General features: G+C 41.2%; 1 protein-coding gene across 7 annotated transcripts in view; it reads left to right on the top strand.

Moving 5' to 3' along the window:
• Nucleotides 1-229: 229 nt before the first annotated feature.
• The window catches only part of KIAA1328, a 181,711-nt gene continuing 165,178 nt past the window's right edge, over nucleotides 230-16,762 (top strand). For 2 of the 7 annotated variants that reach the window (XM_015277296.4, XM_015277303.4), the window contains exons 1-4: nucleotides 239-311; nucleotides 3,887-3,922; nucleotides 8,229-8,368; nucleotides 12,882-12,976. In XM_015277296.4, the coding sequence (XP_015132782.2) occupies nucleotides 260-311; nucleotides 3,887-3,922; nucleotides 8,229-8,368; nucleotides 12,882-12,976 (323 nt within the window). In that variant the 5' untranslated portion in view covers nucleotides 239-259. 7 annotated transcript variants of the gene reach the window in all.

Raw genomic sequence — 16,762 nt, 5'->3', positions numbered from 1 at the left:
GCTAGGCCGCAGGGCGCGCTGGGAGCTGTAGTCCTTCCCGCGCGGCCAGCCTACAGCGAGAGCGGCGGCCGCGACGTCATGATGGGAGCGGTAGTAAGCGCCCGCCGGACTACCGCTCCCACAACGCCCCGCTCTTCCGCCCGTCCGCAGCGCCCGGCGCTCTGCAGCGGCCGCGGGGCGAAGGCGGCGCGGGCAGCCAATGGGCGCCTAGCGCTGGGGGGGCGGCGGGGGGCACTCTGGGAGTGGCGGTTGTTTCAAGATGGCGGAGGTGGCTCCTGAGCCGGGCGGGGATGTGTATTGGAGCCGGGACAGTATCCTTCCACGGCTTGGAGGCGGGCGCTGGCGCCCGGGGGCGGTGTGAGGAGGAGGGAGAGGGGCGGGAGGACGGGAGGCAGCCGTGGGGGGCGGGCAGCAGAGTGGGGAAACTGAGGCGGGGGTTGCGGCCCCGGTGGGGGTGACTGCGTGGGGGCTGCGCTGTGCGGGAGGCGGAAGGTGCCGGTATCGGGGGTGGGGCGTGAGGGGCTGTGGCTCTCGCAAAGGAGATCTGGGGACACGGGGGCTCGTCCTGAGAGGAGGCGCTGTGTGTCGGGAGGGACCCGGAGCCTGTCCTGCGGGCTGGGGCTGCTGGGTCTGTCAGCACCCTGGGGGGTAGCAGGGAGGGAATGAGGGGATTGGTCTCAGGTCACGGAGGTGTAGGAGACATTAAGCTGAAGGTTCAGACAGCATGAAAAAGATGTGGAAGGTATATCTTTTATGACTGGTGCAGGAGCTTGCCTATAAGGGTGAGCCTGTGGACACCCGAGAGCTCTGTGAGTGAGAGGTGAGTGCCAGGCTGAGGTGGGTCTGCAGGAGGTGTGCAACTGCAGTGGTGGGCGTGCAGGTAGGGTACACAGTGGTTGTGCTATTGGGGTGTAGCACATGAAAAGCTGGCTAGAGAGGTAGGCTTACACGGCTCAGACATGCTGAAAGAGTTGGCATTGATATTTCAACTCATAAAGCTGAGTTAGAGGCTTGGCTGACTTTGAAGATATTATGGTAGGCCTGAAGGTGTGGAACACCAATGGGACGTGACAGTAGGTCTGCCCTGGTGGAAATTTAGGTGCTGATGGTTTAGCTGTATGTCAGAAGGACTTGAGGCCTTGCAGTTGCTGGCGCTGAGGTTGAGATTCCAGTCTCAGCCAGAAGTGATTCAAAAGAAAGGTATGCGTGCGTGCTCTTGTATTTATGTTTGATTGCACACTCACTCCAAAGTAATGCACAAGTGGAATGGGCCAACCATCCAAAGGGCTGATTAGGAGGCACTTTGTTATAAATCTTGGAAGATTTCCAATTAGTGCTTAAAAAAAAAAATAGTGCAAAAAAATAGTGCAACTTTCTCTGTTTCTCTTTCATATCAGACTTGTTGCTGCAGTGTCACTACCCAGTTTAGCTGTGGAGAAGTTGATGCAGTTACAATTGCTGTGTTTGTGTATTTTTAACAATTAGTTACTAGGGTGACAGGTTATCTCCTATGGCCATATACGGTCTCCAGAACACACAATAGCAGTGCTCTCATGCATCAAGATATTTCAAGGAATCTCCCGTTGTATGTGTTTTCGCAAGTGGATAGTGTTGCTTCCAATCTTAGAAAAGGTTAAGTACACTGAAATAGGTCAATCCCAAGAATAAATAATGTAGTAGATGCTTTTAAAGAAGAGAGGTGTTTGGGTCTTGGGAGATTTGGTAATATTGACTTACTAGTCGAGGAAAACGGAACTTTTCTCTTTAATTGCCAAATAGATGCTGCACAGCGAGGCTGACTCCAATGTGCTGCACTGCTGCTATCTCTACTTTGCTGTAGGGCAACTGCTGTTGCCTTGAACATTAGCTATAATGCCAGCAGGGCTATAACATTCACAGTCAGCCCATTTGGAATCTTGAGAGGCATATGGCAGTGAATTAATTTTAAATGGTTGATACTCATAATGTCCCCAGTCTTTCACTCTGAGACAGGGATCTTGGGCCTTTTTATGGCAATTTTCAGTCCCACTAATTAAGGGAAACTGGCCTGACTTCGGTTTAATCTAATACACTAGGTAGCAGAGCTTTGTGGGAGAGTGGTTCTGATAACTTAGGGGAGAAACAGCATCAGCTTTGTCTAATTTTTTCATCACTCTATTATGTATCTATCTACAACAGTGCCAATATGAGTGGCAAACTTAAAAAGCCCAATTTGTTTAGGCAAATCTTTTTTTTTTTTTTTTTTTCTGTAGACGTCTTGTTGACACAGATTAACCATATGTCAGCTGAGAAATAAATTGCCAATGCTGAAGTTTATTGTTTCTAGTAGCAGTATGAGTTGAAGATCTCTGGTATCCTGCAGACTGTTGTCATAGCTTTGCTGATACAGCTGTTTGGACTTGGCTGTTACCCAGTCTGGGCCTTGATCTGCATTGGTGATTTTTGGAAAGAGGAAACATGGTGCTTTACTTTTAGAGTTGATTCAGCTTTTTCACCTGGTTCATGACATGACCCCACATTGTGCTCTGATAGAGAGAGCAGGCTGCAGCTTATGGGTGAGAACAAAAGTGCTTTCAGTGCTTGCAGAGACACTATTGACACCAGTATGAGATGAAGCTGTTCTCAAACTAGTCTAAGATGATGAGAGATAATTGTTTATTAGTGATAATGTGGATCAAAAAGATTACAGTGGAGTATGTGACCAACCCCTTCCAGTGTGTCAACTATCCATTGTGTGATGGATAGTCAGGACTAACTGAATTTGAAATTCCTATCCAGAAATGAAAACTTCTGTTTTCTAATAGAATTTTCCATGTCATATGGCAACTTAATAAGTTTTTGAGTGATAGTTAGCATAGGTTAGCTGAAGTATTTTCATGATTTGATATTGCAGACAACTATACAAAACCTTGTCTGTAAACAGTACAGAAACTAAACAATTGAGTAAATTGACCATCGTTTAAAGCTGAGGAAAGAAAAATAGTAGAAACCAAAATGTTACCAAAATAGTAGAAACAAAACCCTCTGCTTTTGTTTTATACTTCAGCATAATGTTTGCAATTTATGTAGGAATAAAAACCTGGACTTTCAGCTAAATGCAACTGTTGCTTTAAGGAAGGTTCTGTAGTTTACACCCTTCCCTGAATTGTGTGGAGTACTATTTGTAGTGATTTCTAAGTTGCAGGTTCAGTGATTGCTAATGTAGCACAAATACACGGTGACAGATCCTTTGTGAGTTTTTGAGTGTTTTCTGTAGTCAAGTAATTTAATAGTTAAAGCTCTAAATTTAGATGGCTTACTTTTAGAAGTGGTTTCAGAGCAACTCTTTATCGTGTTAGGGAGAACAAGTCCTCAGGTTTTTGGCTGGTAGTGATGTAGCCATGTGATGGTCAGATGAGAATGACCAACTTCCCCAGAATTTTTTTTTAGTTTATCCACATTTACATTTCTCAGAATATGCTGTATGGAATACAGTACTGTATTGCTGTGCAAACGTAGACTATTCTGGAAGTTTGTCTTCCCTACATATCAAGGGATTAGTTACATAATGAAAACCTGCTCTGATTTAAATATATTATAACTTCATTGTCTTAGTAATTGCTCTCATAACTGGGACTGCTCCCTGGGATGTTTCTTGAAGGTGACCTGAAAGATAACCTTTACTATCTAAAGTAAAGGCATGGTGAAGGAGAAGTAGCACTTCTAGCAATCAGTGTGTGTTCTTATTTCTTTTTTCCTTCCTAATTGAGTTTTGCTTCCTTCTGGTGTACTCAAAGTTTTGCTGATTTGCTTTCTTATCAACCGCCTGTTAAAATTAAAGGCAAACTACTTGTTGCTATAGTTGGCTATCTTTTGTATTTATTACCTTTAACAAAGCTACATGCAGTATCTGATGAAGAGCAGCCAATGGTATATATTTCAGGTATGACCTTATAATAGCTGTAAACAAAGTTTTTATTTTCCCATGAATGGTAAACTTCACAGTGTTTTTCCAGGTATGTGGTTTGTGTACATAAGTGTGTAAGGCACAGAGTCATCACAAATAATTTAACTTGTAATGAGACATACAGGATTATAGCAGAGGATTTATGCTCTTCTGCTTAGATAAGCACGTGGTATAAGATAAACAGCTTCAGGGGAGTTTTTTATACTGCAAGTACATGATAGTGTTTTCAATGTATAAGGTAAGCTGAATTTTTAATATGGTCTTCAAGGGGTGTTGAAGCATTAGAGATTCTCAGATCTTTTTTAAATTTTGAAGAGAACAGTTAAAATGAATCATAGAATCATGGAATGATTTGCATTGAAAGGGACCTTTAAGATCACCTAGTTCCAACATCCTGCTGTAGGCAGGGACACCTCCCGCTAGACCAGGTTGCTCAAAGCCCCATCCAGCCTGGCCTTGAACGCCATCAGGAAGGGGGCATCCACAGCCTTGCTGGGCCACCTGTTCCAATGTCTCACCCTCAGAGTAAAGAATTTCTTCTCATATGTAGTCAAAATCTACCCTTTTTCCATTTAAAACCATTTCCCCTCATCCTGTTGCTACATGCTCTTATAAAAAGTCCTTCCCCTTCAGTTACTGGAAGGCTATAATGTCTCCTTGGAACCTTCTCTTCTCCAGGCTGAAGAGCCCCAGCTCTGTGTTCTTGTGTTGGGGGCTGCAGAACTGGATGCAGTACTCCATGTGGGGTCTCATGAGAGCAGAGCAGAGAGGCAGAATCACCTCCCTCAACCAGCTGGTTAAGCTTCTTTTGATACAGCACAGAATACAGTTGGTCTTCTGGGCTGCAAGTGCACATAGCCTGCTCATGTTGAGTCTTTCATCAGTCGACACCCCCAAATCCTTCTCCTCAGGACTGCTCTCAAGCCATTCTCTGCTCAACCTGTATCTGTGCTTGAGACTGCTCCAACCCAGGTGCAGGATGTTACACTTGCCCTTGTTGAACTTCATGAGGTTGGTATGGGCCAACCTCTCCAGCCTGTCCAGGTCCCGCTGGATGGCACCCCTTCCCTCTAGTGTGTCAACTGCACCACTCAGCTTGGTGTTGTCTGCAAACTTGGTGAGTGTGCACTCAATCCCACTGTCTGCATTACTTACCAAGATGTTTAATAGTACCGGTCCCAGCACCAGTCCCTGAGGAATGCCATTTGTCACCAGTCTCCACTTGGACATTGTGCCATTGACTGCAGCTCTCTGAGTGCGACCATCCAGCCAATTCCTTATCCAGCCAGTAGTCCATCCATCAAATCCATTTTTCTCCAATTTGGTGACCAGGGAGTCATGCAGGACAATGCCAAACACTTCGCATGAGTCCATGTAGATGACATCAGTTTCTCTTCCTTTATCTACTGACACTGTAACTCTGTGATAAAAGGCCACTGAGTTTGTTAGGCACAACTTGCCTTTGGTGGAGCCATTCTTGGTTTTCACCAATCAGCTCATCTTTCTTTCCCATATGCCTTAGAAGGGCCTTCAGGAGGATCTGCTCTGTGATCTTGCCTGGCATAGAAGTGAGACTTGCAGGCTTGTAGTTCTCTGGATCTTCTTTCTCCCTTCTTGAAAACGGGGGTTATGCTTCTCCTTTTCCAAGCAGTGGGATCTTTACTGGACTGCCATGGCCTTTCAAATATGATAGACAGTGGCTTGGCAACTTCTTCTGCCAATTCCCTCAGAACCTGTGGATGGATCTCATTGAGTCCCATGGACTCCTGCACCTTCAGGTTCTTTAGATGGTCTCAAACATGATCTTCACTTAGAGCAGGCAGATCTTCCTTCCCCCAGTTCTTACCTTTGCTTTCTGCAGCTTGGGCAGTGTTGCTAGAGCCCTTACTGGTGAAGACTGAGGCAAAGAAGTCATTGAGCGCCTCAGCTTTCTTTGTATCCCTTGTTACAAGGTCTGTATTTCTTTCTGGAGAGGGCCTGCATCTTCCCTGGCTTTCCTTTTATCACTGCTACACCTGTAGAATTTCTTCTTGTTCCCCTTGATGTCCCTGGCTGGATTTAATTCTGTCTGAGTTTTAGCTTTCCTAATCTGATCCCTGTATGCTCAGACGACTTCTTTCTAGTCCTCCCATATAACCTGTTCCTCCTTCCACTCTGTATAGACTTTCTTTTTGTGCTTGAGTAAGTCCAAGAGCTCCTTGCTGATCCATGGAAGAGTCCTGGCATTCTTGCCTGCCTTCCTTTTTCTCAGGATGCACTGCTTCTTTGCTTGGAGAAGATGGTCCTTAGATACTGACCAGCTTTCTTGGATCCCTCTTTCCCCCAGAGCTCTATCCCATGTTACCCTGCCAAGCAGTTCCCTGAAGAGTTCGAAGTCTGCTCTCCTGAAGTCTAGAGCAACAAGCTTGCTGAGTGCTCTCTTTGACACCCTAAGGGTCTTGAACTCCAACATTTTGTGGTCACAAATGAAGACTGAATGAAGATTCATTGTGTAAAGAAAAATTGAAACTGTTTTGTGATTACTTCTCCTGACCTTAACTTACACAGTGCATACTTGTGTACATCCCTCAAAAATAGATAAGTGTCTCCCTTTTAAAGAATTTTTAAATTCTTTTAAAATATGAAGACAGCTTTTGCTGTGACACCAAGTCCTGAAAACATGACTGCAGTTGATCAACTCTAGTAAAACTGAGTATATGTACAACAGGTGTTCGAGAGTTAAAAACTTGTATTGATCCTATTTTCTGGGCTTAGAGTGGCATGGTTACTCTTCAAAAGAAATACAGGGCAGGGATGTTTTATTAAAAACCTCTGAATATAAGAGGTCTGCTCTGAAAGAAATGCCTCTGATTTTATTATTTTGGCCTGTGATGACAGAGGCAGGTGGTGGTGGTATGGCAGTAGAGACTGAACCTTTGCACCAGGATTCTGTTAAATTTTGTTGTTGTGTGACAGGTGGCAGAAGAGGGGCAGTCTGACAAAATGTCATCTGACACAGAAGTGCACATGTGGCAAAGGTGTGTCATTGAATTCCTTCCTGTGGAAAAAATGTCACCCACTGACATTCACTGATGATTGTTGAACATTCATGGAGTCCAAACAGTGGATATGAACATAGTGAGGCAGTGGGTGGTACATTTCAGAAGCAGTGGCAGTGACAGTGTGTCAAGTCCACTGGTGCAAATGTTTGCAGGCATGGCATACAGACTCTTGTTCATTGCTGGAAAAAAATGTAGAGATAATGGTGGTGACTATGTTGACAAATAGTGTTCTGTAGATGAGAATTTGCACTATCAAATAGTGTTATTGTACGCCTTATATCTGTTGCAATTTCCATGGAAGTAAATAGGAGGCATTACTTTTGAAGCAGCCTGTGTGTTTTTTAAATAGCATAGTTCAAGCTAGATGATGTTATACAATGTGTCCTAGGAAAAAAAGCAGTGATCCAAAATGCTGGAAATGATGACTTTGTGTAATATGCTTCCTCTCTGGTGTTTGTGAGGACAATGTCAGAAACATTGTTTTCTCTTGTGCCCAAGCACAGAGATGTTAAAGCTTATTAATTTAGTCTCAGTTCTGAAATTCATTACCCAAAGAAAAGTTATCGGTTTGCTAGTGTAAATTCAGTATTTTTTTGTTCAAAATTTTTTGCACTTCTGAACAATCAAGACTTGATCTTTCAGGCTGCTGGCTTTCATGTGGTCTCGGGAGGTTTTAGGGTCCGTGCTGACACTTTATAATTGCACCATGAGGATGTTCACTGCTCTATTGTTGTAACCATCAGTAGGAGCGAACTAGTTCCATGTATGGCAAGATCTGTAGAGTGTGCAATGCAGTGTTGCCTCACTCATATGTGTGATCCTGAGAGGAAGAGTTAGCCTGAGCAATTAGTAGGCAGGTTGAATAACAGAAAAAAATGTGTATTTTATCACAGAAATTTTAACGGTGCTACTTCCCTTTGGTTCCCATTTGTCTTTGAATGTCAAAGCATGAGTTGGTTTTATGTTTTTGCATCTTAAACATAAATTTTTGCATTGAATTTTAGAAGAAAAAGAGCATGTTTCAGAATTTGCTTCTATATCCATGTGACTGGTTGCTGTTCAGAGCCATGCATTTCCTTTTTTTCTGCTAATATACTCATCATGACAAAATTTTGTGTGGAGTGAGATGCTGGGGGAAACTGCAAACAAATACCAAAATTTTCATTCTTCTCAAAAATAGCTGCTAAAGAAGGGTCTCTTTTGGCTTCATAATCTGTATTCTGTTTGTCTTTCATCTACAGGATTGTCTACAAAAGGAAATTTAAGAACAAGGTATTTACCAAAATGTCATAAAGGTGAAACTGAGCTGAAGGTGCCTGTAGCTGTTTCTTCTGTTTCCATGGATCCTGCTAGAAGCACAGGAGATCTGACAGGACATCAGGTCAGTAAAGGCAAATTTTTCTTGCTGTGCTGAGTGCATGTAGTGGAAAAATGTCAGAAAATCTTTAGACTGAAAACTTCTGAATGGTTTTAGAGAGCTATTGTTCTTGCAGACTTTAATTTTTTGCCCACTTGCACTGTCACCTGCTGGCAAAAATTACTTTTCCACTTGGGTGGCTTGCTATCTAAAGAAGAACAAAAGCTGAGTGTGCTAATTTGTGTAAGTGGTATGCAACCAGTACTATGTAAAATGAACTTAAAATGGATGTGCAGAGGGAGGGAGCAGCTTTGAGTAGCAACTAATCTATATGTTACTTGCCAAACACACAAGTAGTATTTCAGTCTGAATAGACTGACTAGTTTCACTGGACTAGTTCCATTGGACCCATTTTAACTTTTAGAAGCAACACCTATAATATTTTTTTCAGAGACCCATTGTTGTGGCTGCTCATGTAACGAAGTAAAATTGCTTTCCGTTTTTGACAATAAAAGTTTAAACATGTCAGAGTAATAGGAGTAATTTAGTGAGTTGGTAATATCTTTGATTGCTGCAGTGAACTGTCTCATCGACTCCTGTGACAGTAGACACTTTTCCCATAGCTAAAAGCTGACAAGTTTCAAAGCAGCGGGGTTTTCCTTGGAAATTTATTTTATATTCTAAGGTATCTTCTGATATATGGAAAATTATTGAGCAATGCCATTTTTCTAACAAGATTTGGACAGTATATTGACTATGAAAGCCATTTAAATACTGTTAAGTTTCTTGCTTGGTAGTCATCTGAAGTAACTTTCTAAGTTATTAATGTGAGGTATCTTTGTACTTCCAGGCAGTATCTAAAACTTTTGACTGCTTCTAGTTCACTGCTTTATTAACATGCATTAAACATTATTTTGCATCTAGGTGAAGTTGTCTGTCATCTGTGTGCTGCCTAAATGCTGTGTGCCTCACATGTATGTTCAACATGAAGATAGATCACACTGTTCTTGATAGTTTGACAATGTCATTGATCTTTGAATCCCTAAGCAGCTCTATTTTCCACCTCATGACATGCTAGTATTCATTTTTAGGTCTGCTCCTGGTCTCCTCACAGTTTATCAGTTTATCATTCTTCCTATCAGTACTTGCTTTTAGAAGGCTGGTATGTACCTCCAGTTTGCAAATGATGTTGTTGTTAAGTGGCATGTGGAGGAATTTCACAAATAGCTGCCATTATGCAGAGTCTTTATGTAGATGCATTTTGTTGTAAGCATTTGCAAGCCACATAGATGTCTTCATAGCTCACTTTAAAATCTACTTTTTTGTATTTTGTGTTGCTAGCACTACTTATTGTTTAGAGAAATATTACTCAGTTTTCCTGGTGAAACTTGTTGGAGGAGGCATTCTTTTTGTTCTTTATACACAATGTGTAATGCACCAAATCTCCATTTGTGATTCATATGTACCTTTACAACAGTGACAGTACAATAGGTTCAAATCCTCTACTCTTTTTTAACCTGCTTTTTCTCATGTCATTTAAATTCCTCATGGAAACTTTGTACTTTGAAGATAAACTCTGAATTGCTTGAAACAAACAGAACAAATACTTTTACTCGTTACAGAAGAGTAAGGTTTCTCAAAGTATATTCACAAGGAGTTTTCATGACTAAAACAAGTAATTTTCTTCCAGGTGTATGTAGGGTTATATGTATGTTTAGAGAGATTTAATCACTTAATTTTGACGTACTTTGCATTTTGTATTGGTAGGTAGCTCACTATTACAATTTACCAGGATTGTCTATTGAAGAGAATGGCTTGAATTTCAGTCTAATTTGAATCTTAGCAGAAATAGCTTTCTTACATTTTCTTCTTCTTGGTGGACTTGACTAAACATAATAGGTTGAGAGTTTTAAAGAAGTCTTCAGGAAGGTCTTGTTAGCTCTGGAGTTTTTTTGGTAGTTTGCATCAATCCGTTGTTAAATATTCTTGATCATAATTTTCCATCTTCCTGCTTCCTGCTTGACAGAATTTGTCTACTTCCATCATGCAGGTTGTCCTCTTCCGAAGTGTGGTTTATAAAGTGAGAGAATCTTCTTCTTATGTAGTATATTTTCTCTACAAAATATGGAGTTATGAAATTATGTAGATGTGTAGAAAGGGCAGACATATTGAAAAAGGAGTCTTTAAAGTCTTGGAATCTGTCTCATTTGTCATCTTGTTTTTATGATTATGGCAGAGCTGTTGCTGTGGTTAATTTCACAGTTTCATTTTGAGAAGTGAAGCCAGCAGGCCTTGGGAAGTGATTGTCCCTCTCTACTCTGCTGCTGTACAGGCCTATCTGGAGTACTGAAACCGTGTCTGGGGTCCCCTGCACAGGAGGGATGCGGAGCTGCTGGAAGAGTCCAGAGGAGGGCCGTGAAGGTGCTCAGAGGGCTGGAGCACATCTCGTGTGAAAACAGGCTGAGGGAGCTGGGCTTGTTCAGCCTGGAGAAGAGGAGGCTCCAGAGAAGCCTCATTGTGGCCTTTCGGTACTTGAGGAGAGCTTACAAGCTGGGGAGGGACTGACTTTTTACATGATCTGATAGCAATAGGACAAAGAGGAATGGCTTTAAACTAGAAGAGGAGAAATTTAGGTTAGATGTTAAGGAATTCTTTATTCAGAGGGTGGTGAGGCACTGGAACAGGTCACCCAGAGAAGCTGTGGGTGCCCCATCCTGGGACCTGGGCAGCCTGATCTGGTTGATAGGTGGCAGCTGTGCCCATGGCAGGGGTTTGGAACTTGATGGGCTTTAAGGCTCCTTCCAACATAAGCCATTCTATGACAAGTATTATGGTACAAGCCTGCCTTGAGAATTTTTTGTCTGCCATCTATCCATACCTATGGATGATACTAAAAAGCACAGACTGATTTTTTCAATTTTTCCACGTTTGTCTATTTGTCTGAAAATATGTATGTGGGGAATAGCTTGAGGGACATTCTGTTAAAATCTCCTTTTTTAAAGCAATCAAACTTAGGACATTTTTTGAATGAAAAATAACTTTTTCTTTAAAGATTCTACCAGTAGTCAACTAAAAAAGAATAAAAATCATCTTCAGACATTTGCAACATCCTTTAACTATACATTTAGTTGAACTTAAATTCGGTTATGTTAAAGGCTTTCTTTGTGTGACAGTAAACGGTATATGCTTGGGAAAGAAACTGGAATCCACTTGAAAAGCACCAAGATGTGATTTGTTTTGTGAAACTCTGTTTTTTCTATGAAAATATCTTGAAATTACATGAGAGTGTACTTGCAGGGTCAGGTGGATATAACAAGACCATAAAATCATCACCTCTTTGGAAAGCTGCATAGTCCTTTGTTTTAAACCACTGTTCAAGAAGCAATTAGCTAAGAGTGGAAAGGGGCACTTCCTCTCTGATGAGTGTAGGTCAGCTGCTATTACTGCTAATGAGGGGAGATAAGTCCAGAGTTTGCTTTCTGTGTTCAGAGGTTGTTCTGTGCTGTATTGTGCTAACTTGGCCAAGCTGCAAAGCGTTTGGTAACCTTCATGTTAAGCACTGCATGTGCTCAGGGAGGTTTGTAAAAGACTGGACTGAAAATAAACAAGTAAGACTAAGTAGAAATATTTAAACTTGCCAAAATCTTGGGCAGAACAGCACAGCTATTATTACTGCTGTCATCTTGGGCTTGTTATTTTGTGCTTATTGCTAGCAGTGGAGAACTGACAGAAGTTTCTGGAGAATAAAAGCAATTTTGACTAAAGATTTTTTTCCCACTTGGAAACGCCCGAAATAGGTAGTAATAGCAGTAACCAGGCACTGGAAAGGATTATTGCACAGACATACAACAATATGCCCTCTGGTGGACATTGATAACAAATGCTGCAGTTTTCAACAGCAATAAATGAGTGCATTAAAAGAACTGAAGTACTGGAATATGGTAAAGATTTCTTCTGAGAAGGAATGGTAAGTTGAGAAGGTAGCACATAAATAACTAAAAACAAATGATAACGGCATAAAAAGGGCTGTGTACTTTTTGATGTACTAAAAGATTGTATGAAATAAGGACTTACATTAACAACATATTGCACAAATTTTTTGCTGTTTGGCATGTTTTGCTCACTGATGCTAAATTGGAATGTTTTTTTTCCTACACTGTATTTCAGGATTCCAATAAAATAAAGTTTGAACCTGGGTTTGGATATTGCTGCGCTAGATTTCTAAGTCATGAGAGTCTATTGCATTTTATCTTCTACAGATCAGTGAGTAGTGTAGGTCTTGAAACTTTACTCAACATGTTTAGTGTTGAAGAAAGTATCCTGCATTTTACAAGTTTCAAGTCTCTTAGAATTCTCCACAATTTTGGTAATTTACTCCACTGAACTGTACTTACAGATAAAAGTATGCACTTTATTTCCAGTTGGAATTTGTCTACCTTCAGCTTCTAATTATTAGGTCTTGAAATGCTTTTAATGTCTTATGAAATACTTGTTCTCTTTAAAGAGTACTTTCTAAAATGTGGCTTTCAATTTTCAGGTCACTAATGAAGGAGGAATGAAGAGTGCTTCTTTAAAGGATTTATGTCCTGAGGACAAGAGACGCATTGCAAACTTAATTAAAGAACTTGCCAGGTGAGAATAAGCGTCACCTGAAAATGCATTATGTTTAAGGAGAGTCATTCTTCTAATTAACATCAAGTAATGTAGAACTGCATTATGGAACCGAATATTTGCATAAAGTAATTTTTATTCCTGCAAGAGATATGAATAGTGAAGCAGCCTGATCAGTTTTTCCTTGTTTCCCGGCCCAAAATATCCTAAACATAATGAAAGCAGAAGCCAAAGTTTTGTGACCTGAAGTAGTTCATCCATATAAATACAGTCACAGGATTAGAGTTCTGTTTGCTGCTTGTAACCTATACTTCGGAAATGTTACATATGTTTACAAATGTTACAAATTCTTATAAATATTGTCTTCTGGAAGTAAGAACATCATTGATATGAAAATCTGTAATGCTTGTTTGTCAGGAGTAAACATGTATAAGGAACTCCACATTAAAGGTGGATTGCTGATCCTGTGACTAAAAAATGCTGATCTATATGTACTCATGTTAGCATGTGTAGAGCAATAGAGTCCACTGTGGTTTTAGCTTTTTTGCCAACTTAATTTGGCAAAATTTTACTTTAATTTCTTCATGTTCTCCTTATTCTTTGAAAAGAGAAGCTGTAGTGGTGGAAGTTTCTCAGCTTGAATGAAAAGTTTTTGAATTTCATTCCTGTGCTGGTTGCATTCATGGAGACAAATGATGTCAAAGATAAATTTGAGGAGGAGAGAGGAGTTATTTTTCCTCTCCTCTGTCCCTTATGCTTTAGAATCTCTGGGAATCTGCTTCTTACGTTATGCCTGTAAATACTGAGGAGCACTGGGAACTGTGGCAGGCTATATTATGATACCAGAGGAGGAAACTTTGTGAGATCATCTCAAGTCCTCTGGGCTAAAAGTTAGTGTCCATGCTCAGAGCTTAGCTGCAAAATTTTGCTATAACGAAGTGCAAGTTCTTAGGTATTAATGAAATACTTTTCATCATAAATTTTATATGTGCAATAATTGGCAAGCATTACTGTCCTTTTTCTTTTCATAAAGGAAAACTTGGGTAGAGAAATTAAGTTACTTTTTCAAGGTCATGCAATAAGTCTCTGGTGCAGCTAAGAGTATTTTCTCTCTGATTATCCTCATCCACTAGACCATTTTGCCCACTAATAATTTGTGCCCATGTAGGATTCCTTGCTATACAATATTTCAGTAATTTCTGAAGTTCTTCATGCTTGCAACGCTATTTTATCCTACCTCATGTGTTAGAAAGTGTCTAGTTAAGGCTGTCAAAAAGAGTAGATTGCTGAGAAGCCTGGTTACAAATTGTCAGATGTTGGAGCTATTCGGACACTGTTGCCACTGTTGATATATAGAGATATATTCTAATATTTAAAAAAGTCTTTTACTTCATTGTTCCTTGTAATACACTGCTCCCTAGTGAATACTCGTACACTAATTCATTTGAGCATGGGATTCTTCTTAAATCTCAGATGCTGTGATTTTTCCCCAAGGACAGTTTGATATTTCTGCCTGACATTTCTTCGAAGAAAAATAGAAGGTGCAGCAACATTAATTTTGAAAAGTAAAATTAGTGGAACACTATTATTTTATACTTAGTTCTCTTTTATTTTTAAACCTAATCATATTTTTATTGGATGTAATTAAAAGTCCTTTGCAGAGTAATAGGGATGTTGAACTTTAATTCCGCTCACCTCGTCACTTTTTAAAAACTCTCCATAATTTTCATCTTGAGTTGTGCAATGATGGAGAGTTTTTACATGCAGTAGAATATTCTCTGCTATTTTAAAGAAGAAAAGGAACCAGCAGAATGCTGAAAATTTTCCAGGAAGACTGTCCTGTTGTAAATAACTAGAAGACTAAAGATCTCACTTGACCAGAACCATACTTAACAACTTCTTGTTTTGCTGCTGTTTGTGAATGAGAGTTATGTAGGTTGAAACTACTTGCTGCATGGTTATGGCCGGATGGTAGAAAAAATAGATTGGTCAACAACTGCCTGCAAAATTCTGTCTGCATGGAAACCAGTGGCAAAATATGACTGACTTCTGGTATTTGAAGTTCAATCATGTCTTGTGTTAGCAGTTCAGAGTAGTGGTCATTCACCTGACTTTTGCAGCTGCTGAAGGAAAGCTGATGTACTTTTCCTATTTTCCCTTCTTTTCCTCCAACTCTCATTCCCTCTGCACTTTTGAACACTGAGAAAATGCATCAGCTTATATGCTGAAGTGTGAGACTTTGTCTTCGTGTGAGTAAATTGTGATGCTGGCTGTATTATCATAGAATCATAGAATGTCCAAGGTTGAAAAGGACTACAATAATCATCAAGTTTCAACCCCCCTGCTATGTGCAAGGTCACCAACCACCAAACCAGGCTGCCCAGAGCCACATCCAGCCTGGCCTTGAATGCCTCCAGGGATGGGGCATCCACAGCCTCCTTGGGCACCCTGTTCCAGTGCATCACCACCCTCTGAGTGAAAAACTTCCTCCTAATATCTAACCTAAACCTCCCCTGTACCAGTTTAAAACCATTCCCCCTTCTCCTATCACTATACGCTCTTATAAACAGCCATTCCCCTTCCTGCTTATATGCTCCCTTCAAGTACTGGAAGGCCACAATGAGGTCTCCCTGGAGCCTTCTCTTCTCCAAGCTAAACAAGCTCAGCTACCTCAACCTTTCCTCATTGGAGAGGAGCTCCAGCCCCCTCATCATCTTAGTGGCCCTCCTCCACACCAACTCCAAGAGCTCCACGTCCTTCCTGTGCTGGGGGCCCCAGGCCTGGATGCAGTACTGCAGATGGGGCCTCACAAGAGCTGAGGGGGACAGTCACCTCCCCCTCCCTGCTGGCCACCTCTTTTTTAATTATTATTGTTATTGTTATTATTATACTGTCCTTTGAAAAACTGAGTTACTCTGCTTGACTTATGCTCTGTTGGGAATTCCAGTGGTTGACATCACATTAGCTGTTAGAGACTTGATGAAATTGAATTTTGAGACAGTGTTGAATGGAAGGACACAGCTGTCTCTTTTCTAATCCTTCTGTCTTGTTTAGAATAATCTTAGGTTTTGCTCTGTGATACCACCTGTAAATCTAGCCATTATTTTTCCTTTGAACATATCAGGTTTATCTTCCCTCTTAAAATGAAAAGAGAAGGGCAAACTGGATGCAAACTTAAAAAAAAAACCAACAAACAAACAAACAAAAAAAACAAAACTGGAATATCAGAGAATCATGGAAAGTCTTGGGTTGTAGGTGACCTTTAAGACCATTCAGTTACAACCCTCTGCTGTGGGTACGGTTGTCACCTTCTGATCAGGCTGCCCAGGGCCGCATCCAACATGGCCTTGAACACCTCCAGGGATGGGACATCTGCAGCTTCTCTGGGCAGCCCATGCCAGTGCCTCACTGCTCTCTGAACAAAAAAAAACTTCTTCCCTAACATCTAATCTAAATGTCCTCTCATTTAGATTAAAGCCATTTCCCCTTGTCCTGTCAGTATCAGTCCTTCTAAACAGTTGTGCCTGGGGGGCCCCAGGCCTGGATTAAGTACTCCAGGTGGGCCCTCATGGGGGCAGAGAACGGGGACAGCCACCTTCCTCACCCTGCTGGCAATCCCTCTGTTGATGCAGCACAGTACACAGTTGGCCTTCTGGGCTGCATGTGCACACTGCTGGCTCATGTCCAGAGTCTGCAAGTCTTTCTCCATGGGACTGCTCTCAATGAATTCTTCTCTCAGTCTCCACTCATACCTGGGATTGCTCTGACCCAAGTGCAACATCTTGAACTTGACCTTGTAATATTGTA

The sequence above is a fragment of the Gallus gallus genome, chromosome Z, assembly GCF_016699485.2.
Source record: "Gallus gallus isolate bGalGal1 chromosome Z, bGalGal1.mat.broiler.GRCg7b, whole genome shotgun sequence".
Classification (NCBI taxonomy): Eukaryota; Metazoa; Chordata; class Aves; order Galliformes; family Phasianidae; genus Gallus; species Gallus gallus.
This window is presented reverse-complemented; position numbering and strand designations above follow the sequence as displayed.